Source organism: Lampetra fluviatilis, chromosome 4, assembly GCF_964198595.1.
Source record: "Lampetra fluviatilis chromosome 4, kcLamFluv1.1, whole genome shotgun sequence".
Taxonomy (NCBI): domain Eukaryota; kingdom Metazoa; phylum Chordata; class Hyperoartia; order Petromyzontiformes; family Petromyzontidae; genus Lampetra; species Lampetra fluviatilis.
The window spans coordinates 31,363,516-31,387,547 of NC_136278.1; the positions used below are offsets into that span (position 1 = coordinate 31,363,516).

The window sequence follows — 24,032 nt, forward strand, 5'->3', positions numbered from 1 at the left end:
AGCGATATTAAAACACATTCCTGCGGAGGGAGCTGGTAGGAACGTTGGGTTGCTCGGTCAATGGCCAGGGTCAACGGCGGCGTGGTGTATTCCGCAAATATGCCCCACTGTGAGGGCGGGCACAAGCCGGCGTGAGTTGGTTAAACGTTGAGTTTTATAAGAGCACCACGGGGTGACCAGCCCCTCCCCACCCAGCCCCACCCCTCCCACCCCCCACCCAGCCCCACCCTCCCCACCCAGCCCCTCCCCACCCTCCCCACCCAGCCCCTCCCCACCCTCCCCTCCCCACCCAGCCCCACCCTCCCCTCTCCACCCAGCCCCACCCTCCCCTCTCCACCCAGCCCCTCCCTTCCCACCCAGCCCCCCCTGCACGACGGACAGACACAATAATCCCTTGTGGGCTGGTGTAACCAGAAGGTTCCAACCAGTACTAGCACTGGTGAACACCTATATTGCGACTCACTCGCAAAGCGCGATGGGCTAAAGGGCCGTCCATAAATGACGTCACACGATTTTGGACGATTTTTGACCCCCCCCCCCCTCGTCACACGGCGTCACAAAAGTCAAACCCCCTCTCAAATATGACGTCACAAAGCTCTGCCCCCCCCCCCCAAAAAAAAAACATGCTTCAAATCGCTTTAAAATATTGTCATTGTAGTGCGTATTTAATGTGGCGCTGCACTCTGATGTTGTAGGAGAAAACATTGATTAAAACGTCTATTTAATTAAGTAGAACGTGTTGTCTATATTTATTTAAAGTTACGCATTTTTACGTGACGTCACATTTCTCAACCCCCCCCCCTCGTTACACATCGTCACAAATGCCTAACCCCCCGCGTGCGTGACGTCATTTATGGACGGCCCCTAATCGTCGAGTGCTCACCCACTCGTGTTGGACGACTGGCTGTTTGTGCGAGGTGGCTTCGTGTGGGATGCTCGGGGCTACCCCCCCCCCCCGTCTCACCGAATGCTCCGCTGGGCCCCCCAGCCCCCAGCAGCGAGGGGACTCCCCCGTCCACGCCGCCCTGCGCCACGCGGCAGTGGCCGTCGAGCAGCGTGGAGAGAGACTCGGCCTCGTACGACCCCCGGACCAGGAGAATGAGCGGCTGGGAGACACAAAGACACAGATCCCCCGTGTAGGTACTCGTTTGAGGCTGAGTCGACCTAGGCGATGCCCAAGACCGGGCAGACATTTGCGTCACTGGTGTTGGTGGCCCGTGAGCGGGAATCGATCTCGGTCTGTCAGGTGCGTAGCGCAGCGCGCTAACCGCTGCACCACATATCCACGCGGGAGGAGCACACACACGCGCACAAACAAACATTAACACAAACACACGAATACATTAAGACACGAAGACAGACCCCCCTTGTAGTTACACCAGGCTGTTAGGTCACGTGCTATTGGGTGGTGTGGCCGCAGCCATGTCCAGCCAGCCTTTGTCTCCTCAATGCTGACGATTTACACACTGAACCGGGCACTCATACATGGCTGAGTCGACCTAGGGGAGGCCCAGGAACGGTCCAGATCATCGCCGACGTTGGCCGTGAAGCAGGCAAGGCTGATGAGTCGGGTGCCCTCTGTTACCTCCTCTCCCAGGCGTTGGCTAAAGTGGTCCCACGGCAGGGAATCATCACCAGCTGTGGTCAATCCACTGCTGGGTTACACTGCGGGCGAGGGGAGGGGTCAATCTAGGATTGAAACCCCCACGACCCCCCCCTACCCCCACCGTCTGTGCGTGCGTGAGCGGCGAGAGTCGTGGCGCGCCTCACCGTGCCCGAGTCCCTGAGTCGGAGCTGCACGCAGCCTCGCTCCGCTCCCTGCACCGCCTCCACTCGGCACACCGCGTCCAAGCGCGCCAGCAGCACCGGCTGGCGGGGGGGGGGGGGAGTGAGGGGGTGGGGGGAAGAGGGGCGAAGGGTCAAGGTCAGGTGCACGAGCGGCAGGTGAGACGCGATTATGGGTAAAGGGCAACCGGGGGGTGGGGAGGTACAGGTGAGGGGTGGGGTGGGGTAAACAGGGGTGGGGTAGACAGGTGAAGGGTGGGCAGGTGAGGGGTGGGTGGACAGGTGAGGGGTGGGGTGGACAGGGGAGGGGTGGGCAGGTGAGGGGTGGACAGGTGAGGTGAGGGGTGGGAAGGTGAGAGGTGGGGTGGGCAGGTGAGGGGTGGGTGGGCAGGTGAGGGGTGGGTGGCCAGGTGAGGGGTGGTGTGAACAGGTGCTCCCCACCTCGGCGGTCGTGTCTGTCGAGTAGCTGATGTCGCTGTCGGGTCCAATCACCAGCTGCACCTGCACGGGCCACTCGTTCTGCGGGGGAGGCGGGGAGGTGGGAGCAGCAGGATGGACCTAACACCCAGAACCCCAACTCGCACCCCCATCCCGCACCCCCATCTCGCACCCCCATCCCGCACCCCCATCCCGTACCCCCATCTCGCACCCCCATCTCCCACCCCCATCCCGAGCCCCATTACGCGCCCTCATCCCGCACCCACACCTCGTACCCCAATCCCGTACCCCCATCTCGCACCCCATCCCGTACCCTCAACTCGCACCCCCTTCCCGCACCCCCATCCCGTACCCCCATCCCGCACCCCCTTCCCGTACCCTCAACTCGCACCCCCACCTCGTACCCCCATCCTGCACCCCCACCTCGTACCCCCATCACGTACCCCCATCCCGCACCCCCATCCCGCACCCCATTCCCGTACTCTCAACTCGCACCCCCATCCCGCACCCCCTTCCCGTACCCCTGTCCCGTACCCCCGTACCACACCCCCCGTCCCGCACCCCCAGCTCGCAGGGCACGCGCTCCTCGTAGAAGGGCCGCACGGCTGCCATCAGGCGCAGGCTGCGCTCCATGCACTGCTCCTGGGTGAGTGCCGCGTACAGACGCAGCACCTCCTGCACCTGGCGCCGCAGCAACTTCACCTGCACAGGCAACCCGCATGGCGCGAGGTCGCGTGAGGTCACGTGACACGGGGTGAGGTCAAGTGAGACGGGGTGAGGTCACGTAAGACTGGGTGAGGTCACGTGAGACGGGGTGAGGTCACGTGAGGTCGCGTGAGGTCACGTGAGACGGGGTGAGGTCTCGTGAGACGGGGTGAGGTCACGTGAGACGAGGTGAGGTCACGTGAGGTCACGTGAGACGGGGTGAGGTCGCGTGAGACGGGGTGAGGTCACGTGAGGTCACGTGAGACGGGGTGAGGTTGCGTAATGTGGTTGTGCGAGACTGCGCGTGAAGGTGTGCTGTTGCGTGAGGTTGCATGATATGGAATGAGTCTTGCGTGACAGTTGCATGGAGGTTGCGTGAGAGTTGCGTGGCAGTTGCACAAGAGTTGCATGACGGTTGCGTGAGAGTTGCATGCGTCACCTTCATGGTGGTGAGCAGAGACTCCGGGAAGAACGCACGCAGACCCCGCTCCGAGCGCCTGGGGGGAGCAAGGCGGGAGGTCACGTGGTGCTGGGGATCCGGGAGATCATCCCCCTCCCCCCCTCCCTCCCTTGGCCGTTCCAAAGAAGAGGCCGGGGCTGTGTGCCCCCTCCCCCTCTCGCTCTGCTGACGAGATACTGAATGTCGAAACCGGTTCAGAGTTTGCTTGTATTGAAGCAATTCCGCTGAGAATGATGCACGACCGTGCAGAAAGAGCCGTTCGGCTGGTGTTCAATTAATACAACGTGGGAAAATCCTACACGAAAGAAATATGGGACGGGTATGGGGATTTATCGTCTCACTATTAGTCTCCCCAACGACTCTGACGATTGTTTTGTTGTGACCTCTGGTCTGTTCTCCTCTGGGGACCTGACCTGTCCGGTGATAGAAATAATGGGCCATTGCCAGAAAATCGCCTATATTTTATATACAAAAAGTTCCTGTTAAGGACGCACACACATATCCACACACACACAGACCCACACACGCACAGACCCACACACGCACAGACCCACGCACACACAGACCCACACACACGCGGAGTGTTGCTCTTAAGGGGCCGTCCATAAATGACGTCATGCACCTAGAGGGGGGGGGGGTCAGACATTTGTGACGAGGGGGGGGGGGTTTGAGAAATGTGACGTCACATTAAAATGGGCAACTTTAAATAAATATAGACAACACGTTCTACTTAATTAAATAGACTTTTTTTTCTCCTACAACATCAGAGTGCAACGCCACATTAAATATGCACTACAATGACAATAGTTCAAAGCGATTTGAAGCATGTTTAATTTTCAAAATGTAAATATGGTTTTGGGGGGTGGGGGGCAGAGTTTTGTGACGTCAAATTTGAGGGGGGGGGGGGTCTGACTTTTTGTGACGCCGTGTGACGAGGGGGAGGGGGGGGGTCAAAAATCGTCCAAAATCGCGTGACGTCATTTATGGACGGCCCCAACTGCGTTAGCGCAGCAGCACCGCGTCAGAAGCGTCACCGCCGAACGATTCGCGTGACAAGGCGAAGGAAGGAAGTAGTCCTGCCCACGGCTTGCCCGCGTGTCACAACTCACTCCAGATGCTCGAAGAACTTCTTATCCCCCAAATTGTACGGGCCGCTGTTGCAGGTCCGCCTGCGTCAGTCCGCACGCACGCGACAAGGAGGCGGGGGGAAGGAGTGGGAACTCGAGAGGACTCTGCGCCATCTCTAGAAAAGGGAACTGGAGAAATTATCGCGGCAGGGCCAGGCGGTTCGCCGTGACTTTGCACGTGGCTGGTCTGTAACCACCCCAATATCGAACTGTGGAGGCAGCTGCAGCAACGAGGGTTGATGGATCACACATAGTCGTGTTCATTATTCACACTTGAATAAATTATTCACACTTGAATAAATTATTCAAACTTGAATAAATGAACACGACTCATCGTTAATTGGCCCCAAAAAAATCTTAAGATTTCAAAAAAAGTCCCAATGCAGGAGGATCCTGCTGAAGTGTTTGTTTGTTTATTTATCTTCATTCGTGGCACGGATGGTGCCGCTAACCCAGTTGCCCGCTTATTTCACGAGGGAGATCCGTGTCGCTGCGTGAGCACAGCAGCAGCAGCAGGAACAACAAAGACAAAACATCGACACGTATTGCAGAGAACGACACAGCAGAGCCCTTAATGAATATCGCACAACTCACCACACCAGGCGCTTAAATATCATAGCCAAAACGCACAGTGGGAAGGGGGCGAGGCCTGAGGGTAAAGTAATGTGGTCATTTTTCGATTTAAAGCTTTCGTGACTGCAGGGATTCATCTTCTTGGTTCTTTCGGTAAAGTCACGTAGAATGGAAATAATAAATTAATAAAAAGAAAACATAACAAAATAATTCTCACGACGTTTCGGCCACAACGCAAGCAGCCGTCCTCAGATGGAGAACAGGTCTGTCGAGAAGTCATTCAGACGCTGTCTTCTCGACAGACCTGTTCTCCACCTGAGGACGGCTGCTTGCGTTGTGGCCGAAACGTCGTGAGAATTATTTAATAATGTTTTATTTTTATTATTTTATTATTTCCATTCTACGTGACTTTACCGAAAGAACCAAGAAGAAAAAAACGTGGTCATCGTGGGAAGAGGCGTGGGCCGATGGGTGGAGTGGGCGTGGTCACTCTTTGAAGGGGCGGGGTTGTGGGCTGAGTGGGCGTGGTCATCGTGTGAAAGGGGGCGGAGCTTACTGGATGTTGAGGCAGCCGAGCTGCAGCGCCATGCCGTCCGACTCCCTCTCCACGTGCTCCTCGTGGAACGCGTGCCACTCCTGGTACAGCGCCAAAGACAAAGATCCCCCGTAAAGCCTGAACACACTGTTGGGGCAAGTGCTGTTAGCGAGCACCTATGAAGGCCGGCACGGCGCACGAGGGGGGTGGGTGGCCAGCACCACGCCCGACCGCATTTATCTCCTTAGTGACGATGTTTACACACCGCATCAGGTGCTCATTTGAGGCTGAGTTGACCTAGGGTAGGCCCAGGACCGATTCAGAAAGTTGTCTCTGGTGTTGGTCGTGAGCGCTAACCGCTACACCACCGGGTACAGCGCCACGCAGAGACAAAGCTCACAGCATCCACGGCGCGTCCAGGTGTGTTTGGGGGGCGGGGGGCAGGTTGCCGCAACTTACCTGCTGGTACAGGTAGGTCAGAAGCACCGGGTTCTTGACCAGCTCGTCCCAGAACCCCTTGGGCAAATATCGGATCCGCAGGTCGTACCTGTGGAACAGAGGCGAGGGCTGCCATCACAACAGCCTAGGACGGTACCAGTGGGGGGTTCGATTATTTAGATTATTTGGTTGCTATAAATGTCCGCATGATAAGCCACTTCGTTGAGCTACCATTTGTGATCGCCAGGTCGCTTCTGAAACAGAGGTTAGTCTCTCGGTGGGCTTTACCTGATGAACTACAAGACATTTTATTTGTATATATTTTGAAGTGATTTGCTTACTTTTCCTATACTTTGCACTCATATCGTGTTTTTTTGTATCGTTTGTTGTTGTTGTAACCTTCTGACACCGTGCCCCGACTGGACATCTGTAAAAAAAAGAGCTTTATCGCCCATCGGATTCCTCCCCCAGCACAAATACACATTCTGGTGGGCGAGTTTAGGTTGAGCGGACACGTGTTTAGGGTCGGGGGGGGTGGTGGGGGAGCTGGGGGTCACCCCCCCCCCCCCGTGTCTCCTCACCTGCACAACAGTGGCATCACTTGGCTCGTGCGCACCTCTCGCACGAGCCACGTGTGCGGCAGCCATCGGGAGGCGCGCGTGGTCACGTGGGCCTCGCGCAGCGCGAACAGCCCCACGATGGCGCGCGCGTGCGGCCGCGCCTGCAGCATCGCGTCCACCAAGTCCTGTGCGTGTGTGTGTGCACGTGCAGGTGTGTGTGTGTGTGCACGCGCATGTGTGTGCACGCGCAGGTGTGTGTGTGTGCACGTGCAGGTGTGTGTGCACGCGCATGTGTGTGCACGTGCAGGTGTGTGTGTGTGCACGTGCAGGTGTGTGTGTGTGTGTGCACGCGCATGTGTGTGCACGCGCAGGTGTGTGTACAGGTGAAACACAGGTAAATGCATGTGTGTGAACGGGTGGAACACGGGCGAACACGGGTTAACACGGCACGTGCAGGTGTGTGTACAGGTGAAACGCAGGTAAATGCAGGTGTGTGTACGGGTGGAACACGGGTGAACACGGGTACATGAAGGTGTGTGGACGGGTGTAACACGGGTGAACACGGATTTGTGAACAGGTGGAGACGGGAGTGGGGAAACAGGTAAACACAGGTAAACACAGGTAAACACAGGTAAACACAGGTAAACACAGGTAAACACAGGTAAACACAGGTAAACACAGGTAAACACCGGGGTATGCGCATGGCTATACACAAGTAGTGTACGGGTAAGACAACATGTGCCTCATCGCTGGCACATGCAGGTGTGCTGACGGGGGAACACAATTCAACACAGGTAAACACCGATGTGTGGACAGGTAAACGCAGACGTGTGCATGACGATACAGGTGCACAAGAGTAAACACGGTATATGCACGAGACGTACACAAGCATACGAGTACGTGATAGGTGCTCGCTAACAGAACTTGCCCCCCCAAGAGACTTACAGAGATCGTTGTTTTTATATTTGGGTCAGGTGTGTGTGGGGAGTGAGGCAGGTATGTGTGTGGGGAGTAATGCAGGTGTGTGGGGGGGGGTGAGGTGTGTGTGGGGAGTGAGGCAGGTGTGTGTGGGGGGGGGGGGTGAGGTGTGTGGGGGGGTGAGGTAGGTGTGTGTGTGGGGAGTGAGGCAGGTGTGTGTGGGGGGGGGGTGAGGTTTGTGGGGGGGGGTGAGGTAGGTGTGTGGGGGGGGGTGAGGCAGATGTGTGTGTGTGGGGGAGTGCGGCAGGTGTGTGTGTGTGTGGGGGAGTGGGGACAGGTGTGGGTGTGTGTGTGTGGGGGGCAGGTGTGTGTGTGTGGGGGGGAGTGGGGACAGGAGTGTGTGTGGGGGGCAGGTGTGTGTGGGGTCACGATTATCTGAACCGGTCCTGGGCATCCCCTAAGTTGACTCAGCATCAAATGAGTACCTGGTGCGATCTGTAAACATCGCCACTGGGGAAACAAAGGCGGCCGGGCGTAGTTACCGACCACCGACCCCCTCGTGCGCCGTGCCCGCCTTCATAGGTGCTCGCGAACAGCACTCTCCCCAACATCCCGCTCAGACTCGACGTGGGATCTTTGTCTTTGTACGCGGAACAGGTGGCAGTGTGTACACGCGCGCGCGCGCCCATAGCACGCACCTGCACGGTGCTCTGCTCCCCGTAGGGAACGCTCTCGCTGCCCGGCTGCGCGCCGCTCTTGAAGTGGTGCAGTACGCAGAGCGACGGCCCCAGCGCCCCGATGGCGCTGCCACCGCCGCTGGGTTGCACCCCGGGGCCTGGCAGGAGGCTGCTGGGTCGCGGGAGCGCGGGCACGGTGCTGCTGCAGCCCACAGCGGGGTCGTGAAGGGGGCTCTGCAACGGAGGCAGGGCGCTCGTGCCGTGATGCACGGGGGGACCTTGCAGGATGCTCGGCACGGGGGGCAGGGCGCTGGGTTGCACGCGAGGGGCTCGGGGGAGGTTGTTGGGTCGCGGGGTCAGGGTGCCGGCCACAGCGGGGTCATAGAGTAGGCTGGGCAACGGGGGCAGGGCGCTGGGACCTTGCCTCCCCGTGCCGTCGCTCGCCAGAGTCGCGTATCTCACCCTGCCTCCTGGCAGTGGCAGTGGTGCCGAGTCGTCGCGCGAGGGGCCCTGCTGCTCTCGGGGCCACGAGGAACTGAGCGGGCCGCCGCCTGCGGGTCCGCGAGGCGAGGACTGCACCGGGTGGCGCTTGGAAGACCTCTCCGATGTCCGGCTCACCATCGCGTACATAATGTCTGCAACTGGGACCAGCGGGTCGTTGACGTCCCTGGCGCGGCCTGCCGAGTAGGGGGTGAGGTGGTTGGGGTCGGAGGGGTTTTGGTTGCACGCGTCGAGAGCTGTGCGAGCGTTGGGTCAAGCGCGCGGTTGGTTCCGCCGTAGTTTTTTTTCGTGAGCTGGTCACGGCTTACGATGCCATCGAAAAGCCAGGGCATGTGGGACACCCTTCACACTTTCGTGATCCTCCGCTCTCTCTCTCTCTGATCCTCGCTGCTCGTGGTCGTTAAGGACCTGCAGGAATTGTGCGGAGGCTTCTGGTAAAGCTGCGTGATTGGCAGACAGAGCGATTCCCTGTTCACATTGAAATGTGAGCAGGGATGTCCTCTAGATCCTACACGAACGTATAATCATCACGTAATAAGTATCATGGTTTTCCAAAACTCCAGTTCTCACGACTCAACACGCTACAAAATTCCGCATGAACCAATGTTTTCCCACTCAAATACACATGAAGTATTTCCACACTGCACGCCCCCGATGATTGTTGAATACGACCCACGTGGCGCGCGCTAAGCAATGATGTCTGCGCCACGTGCAACACGTGTCCACTCGCCGATACGATGGGCGGTGGTGGTGGCTATGCACGTGGCCTGTAAATGCAGCACTGTCGAGGCAGCGAGGGTCGGTGGATCACACACAGCTGTTGTGCAACTACTGCAAGTGGACTAATCGCCACCTGGTTAAATTTGTACGGGGATGCAGTGTTGCTTCCTCGTTCGTGCATGTGGATTCTCTGCGGGTGCTTCGGTTTCTCATGATTCATTATCTGAAAACATCTTAAAATAAAAACAACCCAATGCAGGACCCTTTTGAAAAAGAGTCCTGGATAAGTAAGAACCGTATATTTAAATGAATTATCAAGTGGTGTCCCCTAGGTCTACTCAACCCTAAATGAGAGTAGCTGGTCGTGGTGCTGGCCAGACCACCAGCTCGTACGCTGTGTCAGCCTGCAAATGTAGTTGCTAATGTGGGGAGCACAGGTGGTGCATCTGTCGGTCGTCTCAGTGGGTCAACCCATGACAACCTGCGTCTGTCCTATGACGTCCTGCCATCAGCGAGCCTTCCACACTTCACTTAGCCTCGAGGCGCACCTAGCCTGGCACAAGCGCCTTGGGGACGTCACCGCCACTTGGTGGCGATCGACCGTGGTTGTTCGTTTGTCTGCGAATGATGACTGCATGTACATAGACACGTGTGTCTTTGTCTCCATGCGCCCCTTCGTGTCTGTGTGTTCTTTTAATACCTGCGCTTATATCTGTGCTTGCACGAGCGTGTGTCTTTCTGGAGCCGGTCCGTGTGCCTTTCATTGTCAGACACATAGACGTATATATATGTACCGTGTATGTATGTGTCGGCCTTTCTGTGCGCGCGCGTGTGTGTGTCTCTCTTTGATTCGTATGCTGCGCTACGAACCCAGCGAGCCGAGTTTGATTACCGCTCAACGCCCACCAACAGCAGCGATGACTATTTGAACTGACCCTTAGGTCTGTGCCGTGTTGGTCTTCAAAGGTGCATCCAAGTGCCCCGTGTGTCTCTGCGCGAGTCTCACCGTGACCGACTCCCGCCCCCGGCTCCATGCCCGGGCTCTCGTAGTTGTCTCCGACCCCTCCCTCTGCCACTCGCTTCAAGGTGCCCTGGTCCACGCGGGCGTTGTGGGTCCTGGGTGAGGGTCCTGGATAGCGCTGCAGCCCTGCCTGGTTCTTTTTGTTCTGCGTTTGAGCGCCGAGTCTGAAACAGGAACCTCCGCTGCAAGCTGATAAGGGGCAGAGACCGCAGCGTGTTCAGCACTGTACGTACACATGGACACACGGACACACACCCACACACATAGAACTATAAGACAAAGATCTCCCGTGTAGCCTTCACAGAGTTGTGTTGGGGCAAGTGCTGTTAGCGAACGTCGGCACGGCTCGCGAGAGGGTGGTGGGTGGCCACAGCACCGCGCCGTGCCGCCTTTGTCTCCCGAGTGTCGATATTTTCACATCGCACCCGGATACTCACTTGAGGCTGAGTCGACCTAAGGGAGGCCCAGGACCGGTTCAGATAATTGTCACCGGTGTTGTCCGTGAACAGGAACCGAACTCGGTTCGCGGAATGGAAAGGTACGAGTCTTGGTATAAAACCTATTTTGTCCACCGGCCCTTGTACTCAAACTTACCGAACGTTGGTCCAGGTTTAAAGAGTTCGGAGATGTACCGGTCGGTACATACGTCCACACAGGGACGCCGATTCGCCCACGTGGTATTTTAACAGATTGCGTTGGGGCATGTGCTGAGAGCGAGGAGCGCATGCGAGGGCCGTGACGTCACACCGCAGGGGGCGGGGTGGTGGATGTCACACACCACTACGTCATCGCCATCAGCCGTGATCACTCCGCTGCTGGATGAGAACCTCCCCGGTGCCATCGTGGCCGTGGCCTCCATCGCCTACCCAACCCTCACGGGCGAAATGTCCTCTCCGTTGGCTACGACCCGGTCATCAAGCCTGCACCGTCTTCCATCGTCCCTTCCCAACGACGGGTCTTTGCCCAAGCCGCGCTGATTCAACTTGTATTTTGTTGTTATTATAATTAACGATGCGATGTCTTTAAACCTGGATATATGTTCGTTATCTCATTCGCGTGCACTTCAGTGGTTTCTTCCTCGCTGTCAATCAATGCAGTTTACACGCGGACCCACCCAACGCACCCAACGTAAATACACACACGTAAATACACACACGTAAATACACACACGTAAATACACACACGTAAACACACACACGTAAATACACACACGTAAAAACACACACGTAAATACACACACGCGTATTCACCCGCAGAAAGCTATGCATAGGCACGAATGGGGGAAAGCATTGACCATGGTGGCTCAGGTTTGCTGATGGCAGAAATAACCATGACCGATGGAAATACACCGCAGGAAAAACGGGTGAATCATTTTAAAGTCGCGCTCAATTGCAGTCACCTATTGCAGGCCGTGGTAGGCGCACGTGGCGTTAGGTGACGTCCGAAAGCGGTAGACGCCACGTTGACCGTTAAGAATACACGTGCGTTCGTGTGTATTTACGTGTGCATGTATGGCTGTGTGGAAATGGCATTGTGTGACATAGAGAGGAAACGAGAAAAAGACAGTGATTGATTTTATTTTATTTCTAACTACGTGACTTTACCGAAAGAACCACAGAGTATGGATTCCTGCAGTCACGAAAGCTTCAAATCAAGATTGAGAAAAAGACTCGACATGGATTAGAGAACAAATACCCCAGGTTATATTTTACTGAAATAGTCGCTCCATCTCCCCGCGGTAGACGTTCTATCAAGACGCCTTTCCTCACTTCGGCTGACATTCCGGCATTAGTCTTGACCATGAGCCCCTTCTAAAGCGACGGCCAATACCACACCATCACTTCCACCACACGTGCTCCAACCCACGCGTGTTCGTATTTTCGTTTCTACACGACATTCTAGGAAATGCAACTGCAGTACACATATTGAGAACAAAGTAATTAATTAGTTTACAAAAACGGAACAAGCTTCGCTGAGATCAAACGAAAAAAAACCCGCAAAATACATCGATGCACGTGTACACATATATATATCAGAAGGGAAGAGAGAAATCAGACAACATGACGCGCTGCAGATACGCCGTGCCGCGGCCGTGGTTGGATCAGCAGCGCTCCTCTTGTCTCAACCTGTTAACTGAGCCGGAAGCTACATTTACCTGCTACCCACACCGCACCAGTGGTTTTGGTCACGGAGTTTCCATTATGGAACCACAATGAGGTGTGGTTTTTTAATTTTCGTTAGCCACGTACACACATACGTACGTACACACGTACACACACACATACGTACACACACACATACGTACACACACGTACACACATACGCAAGGCCGTAATTATAATATATATTGGGGGGGGGGACACACCCCCCCCCCCCAATATTCAAATATGCTTAAAATGTCCCCCCCAATATATTGCTATTAAAAAAAATTGCTATGCTATGTAAATAAAAACAACAATTTGCTAAACCTTGGCCACAATATCTGGACTTGTCTTCATATAAATCAACGTATAGATTTCTGTTTATATGATTGTGGTTATGGTTGTACTTTATTAATCCCTAATCTCTGCCATTACATACAATGAAACAAGAAATGGTAAAAAAGTAAAAACAGAGCAAAGTAATGCAAAATAAATAAAAAGCCCATCCCACGTGTTACTGAAATGTAACTGGAATTTTAAAATGCCATTTTTTTAAACACTAAATTGGAAATAGGAAAATGCTTTTATAATCCTCGCTGTTTTAAATGTCATTATAAATGCCATATGTCAGCTCGTATCACGAGTGTGTTATCATGGATCGCTTACTACATTTCCATTGCGCGTAGTTTTGGTTCATTATTTTAATTATCAATAATTGTTTGGTGCAACCCCTGTAAACTCTCTCCTCCGGTTTAACGTGCTCAGACGTTTTGGCCTGGTCGCCATGGACGTCGCCGTGGCGAGATGTTAACTACCTCGCCTGGTATACAGGAGGTCGTGGGTTCGATCGCGACCGTGGCGCCTGCATATTTGGAGTTTGCGGTGTTTCTCTCTCCGTGGTCGCGTGGACTTTTCTCCGGGTCCTTCGGTTTTTTCCCTCTATATTTATAAAGTGTTTGGCTGCTATCCATTTGCACGTGATACGCCAGTTCGTTAAGCTATCATTTGTGGCCAGGTCGCTTCTGAAACACAGCTACATAGCTCAGTGGGCCTCACCTGGTAAAATAAAAACAAATGAAAAAGAGCGTCTTAGTTCAATGGGTCTTACCCAAAATAAACTGCCTGACTTGACTGATCTGGCTACGCAGATTTACCGGGGCCTGCCCTCCGTCATCAAGGTCGCTCATGATCAAGGTATAACCGCCGTTGTGTTATGCGGGTGTTATCTATTCCACCCCGTGTCAGAGTTGATCTGAGAGTGAAACGAGAGAACACATCACTGGAAAGCGCACGAGATACTTTGGCATGGCTCTCCGCCTTCGTAATCGAAGACATGCTCACCGGGTATCCACGCACACATTATACACACGTACGCGTTCAAATGAATGCTAAGTCATACAAATGTGACCATCCCTTGAGAAAAAAAAATTAAACAGGCGAAGTCTCGCTCAGACACAGAGCTGCACCGTATTTAATTCCGCAATTAAAACACGAAGCTGTTACACCTTATATTCTTAGGTTTTTTCGGTAAAGTCACGTAGGTAAAACATTAAAATTAATGAAAGTAAAAAAAAAATCACGACGTTTCGGAGGCAACACAAGTCTCCGTCATCAGGTGGGACCGTCACAGCCAGTGAGGCTCACTTGATGCAGCAAATCTGGCTGTGACGGTCCCACCTGATGACGGAGACTTGTGTTGCCTCCGAAACGTCGTGATTTTTATTTTTTATTTTATTTTACTTTCATTAATTTTAATGTTTTACCTACGTGACTTTACCGAAAAAAACCTAAGAATATGAATCCTTGCAGTCACGAAAGCTTCAAATCTAGAACTGTTACACCTTCTTCTTGGTTCTTTCGGTAAAGTCACGTAGAATGGAAATAATAAAATAACACAAATAAAACATAATAAAATAATTCTCACGTCTTCTCGACAGACCTGTTCTTGACAGACCTGTTCTTCACCTGAGGACGGCTGCCTGCGTTGTGGACGAAACGTCGTGAGAATTATTTTATTATGTTTTATTTGTATTATTTTATTATTTCCATTCTACGTGACATTACCGAAAGAACCAAGAAGATGAATCCCTGCAGTCACGAAAGCTTTAAATCTGTTACACCTTGAGTACATTCTACATGAACCGGCGGTGTGCACCATGTTAAATATTGTGTGTATGTATTCTTATGTTTGTCTCGGTGTGATATTGAAAGTATACGTGCATACCTTTGGAGATATATGTTTTAAATATGTTACACAGTTTCATTGCGAGTTTGCTATGTGTCAGTCGACACACTGGACACCCTTGCAAACGAGATGGTCCATCTCCAGAGATTATGCAGGTGGAATATTTGATAATTCAAACATCTAGCTAAAAGCCCTGACCTGTTGATAGTATTGTAAACCTTGATCCAGGTCAAAAACGTGATGTGTACATAACACACGGGGATGTTATAGGTGGCACGCACGAAGATAAAGATCCCCCGCATAGCCTTGACAAACTTTGAGGACAAGTGCTGCTAGCGATCACCTATGAAGGCCGACACGGTACGCAAGAGGGTGGGTATCCAGCACCACGCCCGACCGCCTTTGTCTCCCCAGGGGCGATGTTGACACACCACACCGGATACACTTTTGAGGCTGAGTCGACCTAGGGGAAGCCCAAGACCGGTTCAGATAATTCTCACTGGGTGTTTGGCCGTGAGAACGAATCGAAGTCGCGTCGCCGGTTTCGTACCCTGACCGTTGCACCACCGCTCCCGCAAGCTGGTGGTTTCCTCTAACAACTGTAATTGGAAACATCTTTTTATTATACGTTCTATCCAATGGTTTTTTTCGTTGCCCAACCACAGCCACAGTCGAGTAGACGGAAATTGGAACGGAGCACCTCAAAGGAAAGTTTCAGTGGTAATTCAAAAGGTTATAGAGCAGCACCGAGATGCACCCGCGGTAGAATCGTGAGTTTGACCCGCAGATGATCCAACTTCTCAACTGTAGCCAGCTGATGGTCTCCGATGATTTACAGACATACCCAGACTTACATAAGACCTACAAAAGACTGTGGATTAAACCCCAGGGTGTCAACATCTTCTCGTGTCACGCATTGCACGAAGGGCATTTGGCCCCGTCCTGAGCAACTCTGATTATGATCATAACTCGCCTTTTGGCCGTCCAAGGACGGGTGTATTGCAGTAAATCTGAAACTTGCAAGCGAAAAGCAGACCGTGACATGATATTCATTGCATCAACTCGTGTGCAATTTGTAAGACCGCAGTGACACAGACGTATTTCATTTATAAAGGTTATAATCCCTTGTTCATCATGACGTCCTTTTTACTTCGATGTCTCAACAGCGTTACGGAGACCACGTGACGTGAGGGTTCTGTCTTTGTAGTGAGGGTTGTGAGTTGACGCCGAGGAGGGGGGAGGAGGCGCCTCGCCCCCCCCCCTCCATGTGGAGTGACGTCACCCGCTAATTATTGTTAATTGGGGGGGGGGGTGTCCATTTGGAAGACGTCACCTCTTCATGATTATTAATTAGGGGGGCTGTTCGATGCAGAGTGACGTCAACTCCCTCATGATTATTAATGAGGGGGTTGCTACATGTGGAGTGATGTCATCCGCTCATGATTATTAATGAGGGATTGGGGGTCCATGTGGAGGACGTCACCTGTTCATGATTATTAATGAGGGGGGCTGGCCGACGAAGAGTGACGTCACGCGCGGGACACACAGACATTGTTGGCTCGTTATCGTCGTAGATTATAACAGACAAAGCGCGGTGGCACAGCAGCAGTTAGCGCTACGCTCACGGCCAACACCCGGTGACGATTATCTGAACCGCTCCTGAGCATCCCCTAGGTCGACTCAGCCTCAAAGGAAGTGCCCGGTGCTGTGTGTGGAAACATCGCCACCAGGGAGTCAAAGGCGGTAGTGTAATTAATGCAGACAGGATTCTTTGCAAAGGAGTTTCTATTTGGCGTTTGAACATTTTAACACAACTCCTGTTTTATTGCCAGAAATATTAAAACCGTATTCTTTCCTACTATGATACTGTCCTAAAAAAAGGTCCCATGTTAAACCGTATAGGCTGACAGCTTAGGGGCCGTCCATAAATGACGTCACGCACCTAGGGGGGGGGCAGACATTTGTAACGATGTGTGACGAGGGGGGGGGGGGTTTGAAAAATGTCACGTCACATAAAATTGCGCAACTTTAAATAAATATAGACAACACGTTCTACTTAATTAAATTTACTTTTAATAAATGTTTTCTCCTACAACATCAGAGTGCAGCGCCACATTAAATACGCACTACAATGACAATTGTTTAAAGCGATTTGAAGCATGTTTTTTTCGGGGGGGGACAGAGCTTTGTGACGTCATATTTGAGGGGGGGTCTGACTTTTTGTGACGCTGTGTGACGAAGGGGGGGGGGTTCAAAATCGTCCAAAATCGCGTGACGTCATTTATGGACGGCCCCTTATCTCCGAACTTTTGCCAACGACACAGGATTTAGGTTTAATTCCCGAAATACGAAACGCGCTCGGCACACAGCCCTCGCGAGCCGCCGTCTGGCCGGGCTCCCTCTACATTTCCCAATGCGGATAGTTGTCACGGCCCCCTCGCGTCGCTCAAGCGAACTGGGGATTGTGAAGAGGTGTGTGGGGGGGTGTTGAGATACGCGGCCACGCACGCGCGCGCCTGCCCCGTCTGATCACTGCCTTCTGCGCTAATTGGGTCGTTGATTGATCGATCGATCCGCCCGTGGTGAGGTAGAGGGGTTGGTGGATTGATCGGCGCGGACAGGCGATGGAGGGCGCCGCCGAGGAGAGGCTCTGCGCCGAGTTCAGGAGCATCACGGGCGCCGACCGCGGCCTCGCCAAGCGATACCTGGGCAGGGCCGCCTGGGACCTGCAGGTGGCGCGCGGGGGGGGGGCGCGGGGGGGGGGTGGCGCGGGGGGGGGGGGGGGGGCGCGGGGGGGGGGGGGTTGGCACGGGGGGGGGGGGTTGGCACGGGGGGGGGGGTTGGCACGGGGGGGGGGGTTGGCACGGGGGGGGGGGGGGGTTGGCACGGGGGGGGGGGGGGGTTGGCACGGGGGGGGGGGGGTTGGCACGGGGGGGGGGGGGGTTGGCACGGGGGGGGGGGGGGTTGGCACGGGGGGGGGGGGTTGGCACGGGGGGGGGGTGGCGCGGGGGGGGGGGTGGCGCGGGGGGGGGGGGCGCGGGGGGGGGGTGGCGCGGGGGGGGGGCACGGGGGGTGGCACGGGGGGGGGGGGGGTGGTTGGGAAGGACACGCTGGGGAGGGGTGTGATACACTTAGGGGGGGCACGGTGGGAGGGGGGCACGGTGGGGGGGGGGCACGGTGGGGGAGGGCACGGTGGGGGGGGGGGGCACGGTGGGGGGGGGCATACCGGTGGGGGGAACGGCGGGGTGGGCACGGTGGGGGGGGGGGGGGAACGGCGGGGAGGGCACGGTGGGGGGGGGGAACGGCGGGGAGGGCACGGTGGGGGGGGGGGGGCACGGTGGGGGGGGGGGGGGGGGCACGGCGGGGAGGGGCACCGCGGGGGGGGGGCACGGTGGGGGGGACAGATATGGGTTGGGGGGCCGGTCTTGGGCCAGTGAATCCCAATTACGCCCCCATCTCTGCAAGACCCCTGAGCTCCATGCTGGGCCCCTAAGCCCTTAGTGGTGTGCTTGTGACTGTGTCCACAGCACGCCCTGAACACCTACTTTGAGGGGGACACTGACCCGGGCAGCTCGGTGGCTTCCGCGATGCAGCCGCCCCCCGTGGAGGTGCTGGACGTGAGCTCCGACCTGGAGGTCATCGAGGAGAACTCGCTGCCCCCCAACCTGCACAGGTGACGCCCTCCCCAGGGGGGCACCAGGGGGACGAAAAGAGCAAGGGTGGTGGCCACCGGATAGTCCGAAGGTCGCAGTCTAGGGTCACAGGAGTGTCTGGTGTGAGTCTCTGATATTCTTGGCAGGAGTCAAATAGGGTTGGAGTCTTGGGTTCGTGGGGTCGGTGTCTGAGGCGACGGTCAAGTTGGGTGCACCTCTTACGTCACGCTTCCTGGTCGCGTGGCCGCTCGTTGCAGAGGCTTCTGGTTCAAGCATGCCCCCGTGAACTTAGCTTTCCTAAGCGTCGTCAGGGTCAAAGTTCCAATTGTCAAAGTTTGCGGGTCCAAAAAGGGGTAGCCCGCGACTTTGAGCGGTGGTTCGGAACGTTTTTGAGATCCTGGCGGATGTGGAGAGGTTCGTTTCCCACAATTCACTGGACCTCCTCGAGGTTCGCAGCATTGTGGCGATTGGATGGGGGGGGGGGGGTGATGTGCGACAGCACGGGAAGCCACGGCGTTGGGTTCGACTTGAGGATCAGCAAGTCGAGTGTGGCTTTGTCCGGTCCTTACCCATTCGCAGCACTCTGCTACGGAGTACACACAGGGCCATCACTGGCAGACTGATGGCCTCTTGCAGGCTGGTACTGCACTGGGACAGCTTCCATCAGTAGGCATTCTTGCCTTCCTGAAGAACACCGCGTTATGTAAAATCTCGTTATAATAAAGAAGGTATAATATAGGGTAAAGCACAGTCCGCGATAACACGTGAGATGCTTCCACAGGCTGAACAACGACTGAGGCACGCGGAGAGCATCTAGAAGCATCCAGCAGCATCCCGCCTTGTGCGATGCTACGCTGAGGCAGCGTTATATCCAATTTGCGTTATGAAAACATGCGTGGTAGGAGAACAGACTGTGATTGAGATACAATGTAAGAAGCGTTGAGTTTCTCAGGCTTTTAAGCACCGTGTGCATGAAAATTCGTATCGGTTTTTTCGTGTCGCGGGTTGCTGCGCTCAGTGCTAGCGGCGGGGACGAGGGGTCTCTGTCGCTGCTCTGCTGGAACCTGGACGGGCTGATGGAGGAGCAGATCCAGCTTCGAGCTCGTGGGGCCTGCAACATCATCGCATTGTAAGTGTGGAGGATGTTGGGTGCACGCCTACTTCAACAATCGTCATTAGGCGTGTAACAACACGTCGATTCACTGGTTCAAATGAATCGGATTCTAAGGTCTGTTGCTGGGCCCCATAGCTCTGTTTTGGCAATGTGCCGTGAATGCTATTCCTGTAAGACTCATTCAGGAATTTATCCAAACATTGCAGTGTAATGTACATATGACTCCTGAAAGGGGTTCTTGAGACTCATACTTTAGTGTATCAGGCTTGTCTGGATATGTTAAGGTCTGGGCTTGCATGTCGCACGCTACACAGAGGCGCCACACGTGTTGTGGGGGCGGTACTGACGACCCACCCGTGTGCTCATTGCCTGATGCTGCAGACACTCTCCCGACGTGGTTTATCTGCAAGAGCTGGTGCCTCCCTACCTCGGCTACCTGCAGCAGCGAGCCACCAGCTACCACATCATCCCCGGTGTGTGGCTGAATTTGGCGGTGCCGCGGCAAATTTCGTGAGCTCCGATCGGGACGTCGCGCTGCGCGGGGTTTGCGGTTGCGTGCTCGTAACAAACGTGAAGTGCGTAGTACTGCCGGTGCTGTGTGATGTGGCGATGTTGTACAATGGGGGTTGCGGTGATTGTGGGCCGCACTCTGCAGCTGATGAGCAGGGCTACTTCACTGCCGTGATGCTGAAGAAGTCTCGCGTGCGGCTCATCTCCCACGAGGTCATCCCCTTTCCTACCTCCGTCATGGGGCGCAACCTACTGGCGGTCAGGGTAAGCCCAGTGGCATCCTGCACCCAGCCATGGCTTGCAGCAACTATCACCCAACTATAGCAAAGTAGCATCCAGCAAGTAGCCACAGCTCTGACTGCAGCACCCAATGTCTAGTACCCAGCACCCGTGGCGAGATATTCTTTTCCTCGCCTGGTATGCAGGAGGACGTGGGCTCCACCCGGACCCTGATGCCTGTATATTTGGAGTTTGCATGTTCTCCCCGTAGTTGCGTGGATTTTTCTCTGGGTCCTTTGTTTTTTCCTTCTATATTTAGAAACATTCGTTTCTAGTATTTGGATGTAAAACATTTCCATGTGAAAAGCCACTTCGTTGAGCTATCATTTGTGGCCAGGTCACTTCTGAAAGAAAGCTATATAGCTCAGTGGGCTTTACCTGATAAAATAAAAAGTTTAGTTAGTTTCGTAGTATAATCCATCAGCCAGCGACAGCACCATGCACACAGGCTCTACCTGTCTGCGTGCAGGCGGAGGTGTCGGGGGTGCCGCTGTACCTGCTGACGTCACATCTGGAGAGCACCGTCTCGCACACCAAGGAGCGCGTGCGCCAGCTTCAGCAGGTGCTGCAGAGGATTGCGCTCGCGCCTAGCAACGCCACCACCATCTTCGGGGGCGACACCAACCTGAGGGACAAGGAGGCGAGTCCCACCCTCCTCCCTCCCCGCTGACCGCCCTGCCTGCCTTACATTTGTGAATGGAATTAGTGGCAAAAGTATTCTTCGGCGAGTGTTATTTTTTTTTTATTTTGGTCAACGATGACCGTGAGTGGACGAAAAATGATCAAGCATGACGCTGACTACGACTGCGACCTACCAAAGAACTAAAGCCCGACTGACAACAAAATGAACAAGTTTATTGTATCCTTCAAAGCATAAAATGAGCAACGATAATCACGATATGACGATATTTAGCAAAACGGACGACACGATTGTCATGGGTCCTTGTACCATACTACACATACCGTAGTTTGGCCATACCGTGCCAACCCTATCCGACGCAGGTGGTGTGTCGCGATGCTTGAGGGCGGTGCCGGCGTGCGTGCAGGTGTCTCAGATCGGGGGGTTGCCCCCCGGCGTGGGCGACGTGTGGGAGCTGCTGGGCCGCCCCGAGGAGACGCGCTACACCTGGGACACCACCCTCAACGACAACCTCAAGCTGGGGGGCGCTCGCTCTTCCCGCCTGCGCTTCGACCGCCTCTTCTACCAGCAGCCGCTCACCGCTCGCTCGCCCGGACCTTCCAGCCCACCCGGTGGCGGCGGCGGCGGCGTGGACGCCACGGTCGTGCCGCGCTCGCTGCGCCTCGTGGGGACCGAGCGTCTGGCATGTGGGAAGTTCCCCAGCGACCACTGGGGGTTGCTGGCACACTTTGACCTGGTGCTGTAGGCGGTGGCGTGTCCGTTTAAGGCAGGCCCGCTTGACGCGCCACCGTGCAGGCGAGTGGCGGGCCCGCGCGTGCATGCATGTGCGCGAGAATGTTTCATCTCCCCCGTGGTGTGTCGACGCGTCCCGTGTGTGTTCACCGCTTTGGTCACGACGTCGCGATCGCGACGGGAACGGGGCAGCACGCTTCCCGGGTCCCATGGGGACCCGGCCACGGTTTTCTTGTTTCAGTAGCTGAACCACCATTGCCCTCCCCGCACAAGGCCTCCGCATGACACGTGTTGGCTGAAAGGGTCGTAGGCTGGCGTTAAGACCGTCGTTGTCTTTGAAATGTAACCTGCATTAGGTAAGGTACTTCATGTTTCCCAGTTCTGTACATTCCTTAGGCGAGGAACATGACTTTAAAATACACGCCCACCCTGGCTGTAGAGATGTAGAGCGAGGGTATTAGTACAGTACACACACGCGAAGGGTTTTAAAGTGGACAATCTTTTTTGTTTTAGCCAATGCACAGGAGAATGTGACGTCAACAACGGAAAGAGTTGAGGATTGCAGACCAGCTGCGAATTAATTTTTTCGCCTGAAGGTGGGGAGATTTTGGTGAGGTGAGAGTATGTATGTGTCATGAGCGACTTCCGCGGCACGCCGAGTAGAGGGTACTCTTCTTTATTTCACATACGGGCACAACACAGGCCAACCTTCTCTTCTTATATTTCCGAGTACACAGATGTTAGCATCCTTACAGACTACGCACACGGTCGATCATTCGGCGTGGTTCCATCCATCCACTCCCGGCCTCGCCGCTGGCTGATGGCATGCCGGTAATGGTGGTGGAACTCCGCAGGAGATCTGCCATGTGGCCAAACGATGGAGAAAGATGACGGCGAGCAGCGACGCAGTCCGGACCCAAGACTCCACACACCGACCGAGTCCTCCTCCGCCCTCGCTTATATTGCCGCAGGCCCGGCTAGGCTCCGCCTCCGCCCTCTCGTGGAACCTTCCAGCGGGTTCCCGGAGTATCTCGGCTAGCCCCGCCCCTTACCTTTGGCCCAGATACCTCTCCCTTTAGGATTGGATGATGTTTTAGTGGTGCCCGTACCCGTGCTTCCCTTTTCCCACCAGCAGGTGTCATCATATCATTACATCTGTATGTTGAACTTATTTCGCACCGTGCGTAGCCAACCGTGCTAAGGACAACAAACTAAACACAGCAGTTCTCAAGAAATTAGTTTTAAATCTAAATTTAAAAGTGCATAGCTCCAGAGGGCCGCAGAAACGCTTCTGAAAGCGCGCCATGCGGTGACCATCTTGGTTCGATAGCTCGGCAAAAGCCGCTGCGAGGATGACCGGAGTAGAGTATGGCGATGAACGTTGGAAGTCGTGAAGGCAGCAAGGAGCCTTCCAGTATTGAGGATTTGAAGTGATTTAGAGAGCGAGGAGCAGAAGGATTGACAGCGCTGAGGGGCACAGGGAGAGAAATGTTAACACCACGTGAATATTGTAACAAGTTTGAGCACTTTGTGAAGGAGAGGGTGAGTGTTGAGGTTTCTCCGTGGTTTAGTCTCAACCTGCCGTGGGGTATTTGTTCGAGTTTCATGTTTTTTCTTTGAAATCCAAATAAAAAACAGTTCTGTTTTTATACACTGGTGCTGGGGTGGGTTAATTTGTCTCTGCATGCGTCGTGTGTGCGTGCGTGCGTGGTTGTGTCGTCCCCCAACATGTGTTTTTGCACCACTCTGAGCCATATTGTGGTTTAGTGTGTGGAGCAGCAGGTCGTGAGGTGAGATTGGATCTCAGACAGCACTTGCCTGACGACCCGAATTCATCATCATCATCTAACGATCTCGCCTGCTATACAGGAGGTCGTGGATTCGATCCCGACCCAGGCGACTGCTGCATATTTGGAGTTTGCAGTGTCTCCCCGTGGTCGCGTGGATTTTCTCCGGGTCCTCCGGGTTTTCCCTCCACATTGAGAAACACGCGTTTAGAGTCCAGTATTGGGCTGCTATCAATTTCCACGTGATGAGCCACTTCGTTGAGCTATCATTTGTGGCCAGGTCGCTTCAGAAAAAAGGAATATATCTCAGTGGTCTTGAGCTGGTAAAGTAAAAAATAGTTTACATCACGGGTATTGTGGCAGTGGTTCCCAACCTTTTCAACTCCACAAATTTCGCGGACCACCAAACGCTGCTCTCGTAGTTATATTTGGAATTGTACATTTCCTTAGTGGGGGTGTTGCTAGTATTTTACTTATTTTTTCCCACGGACCACCAGGGGTTCGCGGACCGCAGGTTGAGTGCCTCCACATCC

General features: G+C 54.6%; 2 protein-coding genes across 2 annotated transcripts in view; one reads left to right on the forward strand and one right to left on the reverse strand.

Moving 5' to 3' along the window:
• The window catches only part of LOC144931356 (focal adhesion kinase 1-like), a 36,032-nt gene extending 25,455 nt beyond the window's left edge, over positions 1–10,577 (reverse strand). Inside the window, exons 1-11 of the mRNA XM_078855160.1 lie at positions 10,444–10,577; positions 8,238–8,893; positions 6,643–6,806; positions 6,083–6,170; positions 5,645–5,724; positions 4,498–4,557; positions 3,368–3,425; positions 2,785–2,925; positions 2,227–2,304; positions 1,771–1,869; positions 965–1,106 (exon numbers count right to left, since the gene is read on the reverse strand). Of these exons, the coding sequence (XP_078711286.1) occupies positions 965–1,106; positions 1,771–1,869; positions 2,227–2,304; positions 2,785–2,925; positions 3,368–3,425; positions 4,498–4,557; positions 5,645–5,724; positions 6,083–6,170; positions 6,643–6,806; positions 8,238–8,893; positions 10,444–10,471 (1,594 nt within the window). The 5' untranslated portion in view covers positions 10,472–10,577. The remainder of the gene's footprint in view (positions 1–964; positions 1,107–1,770; positions 1,870–2,226; positions 2,305–2,784; positions 2,926–3,367; positions 3,426–4,497; positions 4,558–5,644; positions 5,725–6,082; positions 6,171–6,642; positions 6,807–8,237; positions 8,894–10,443) is intronic.
• Positions 10,578–17,220: 6,643 nt separating this feature from the next.
• Positions 17,221–23,361, forward strand: LOC144931759 (tyrosyl-DNA phosphodiesterase 2-like). The gene is made up of 7 exons (XM_078856015.1): positions 17,221–17,516; positions 18,312–18,457; positions 19,456–19,566; positions 19,933–20,024; positions 20,207–20,325; positions 20,810–20,980; positions 21,387–23,361. The coding sequence occupies exons 1-7, from the start codon at positions 17,409–17,411 to the stop codon at positions 21,723–21,725; spliced, it is 1,086 nt and encodes a 361-aa protein (XP_078712141.1). The 5' UTR covers positions 17,221–17,408; the 3' UTR covers positions 21,726–23,361.
• The last annotated feature ends 671 nt before the right edge of the window (positions 23,362–24,032 follow it).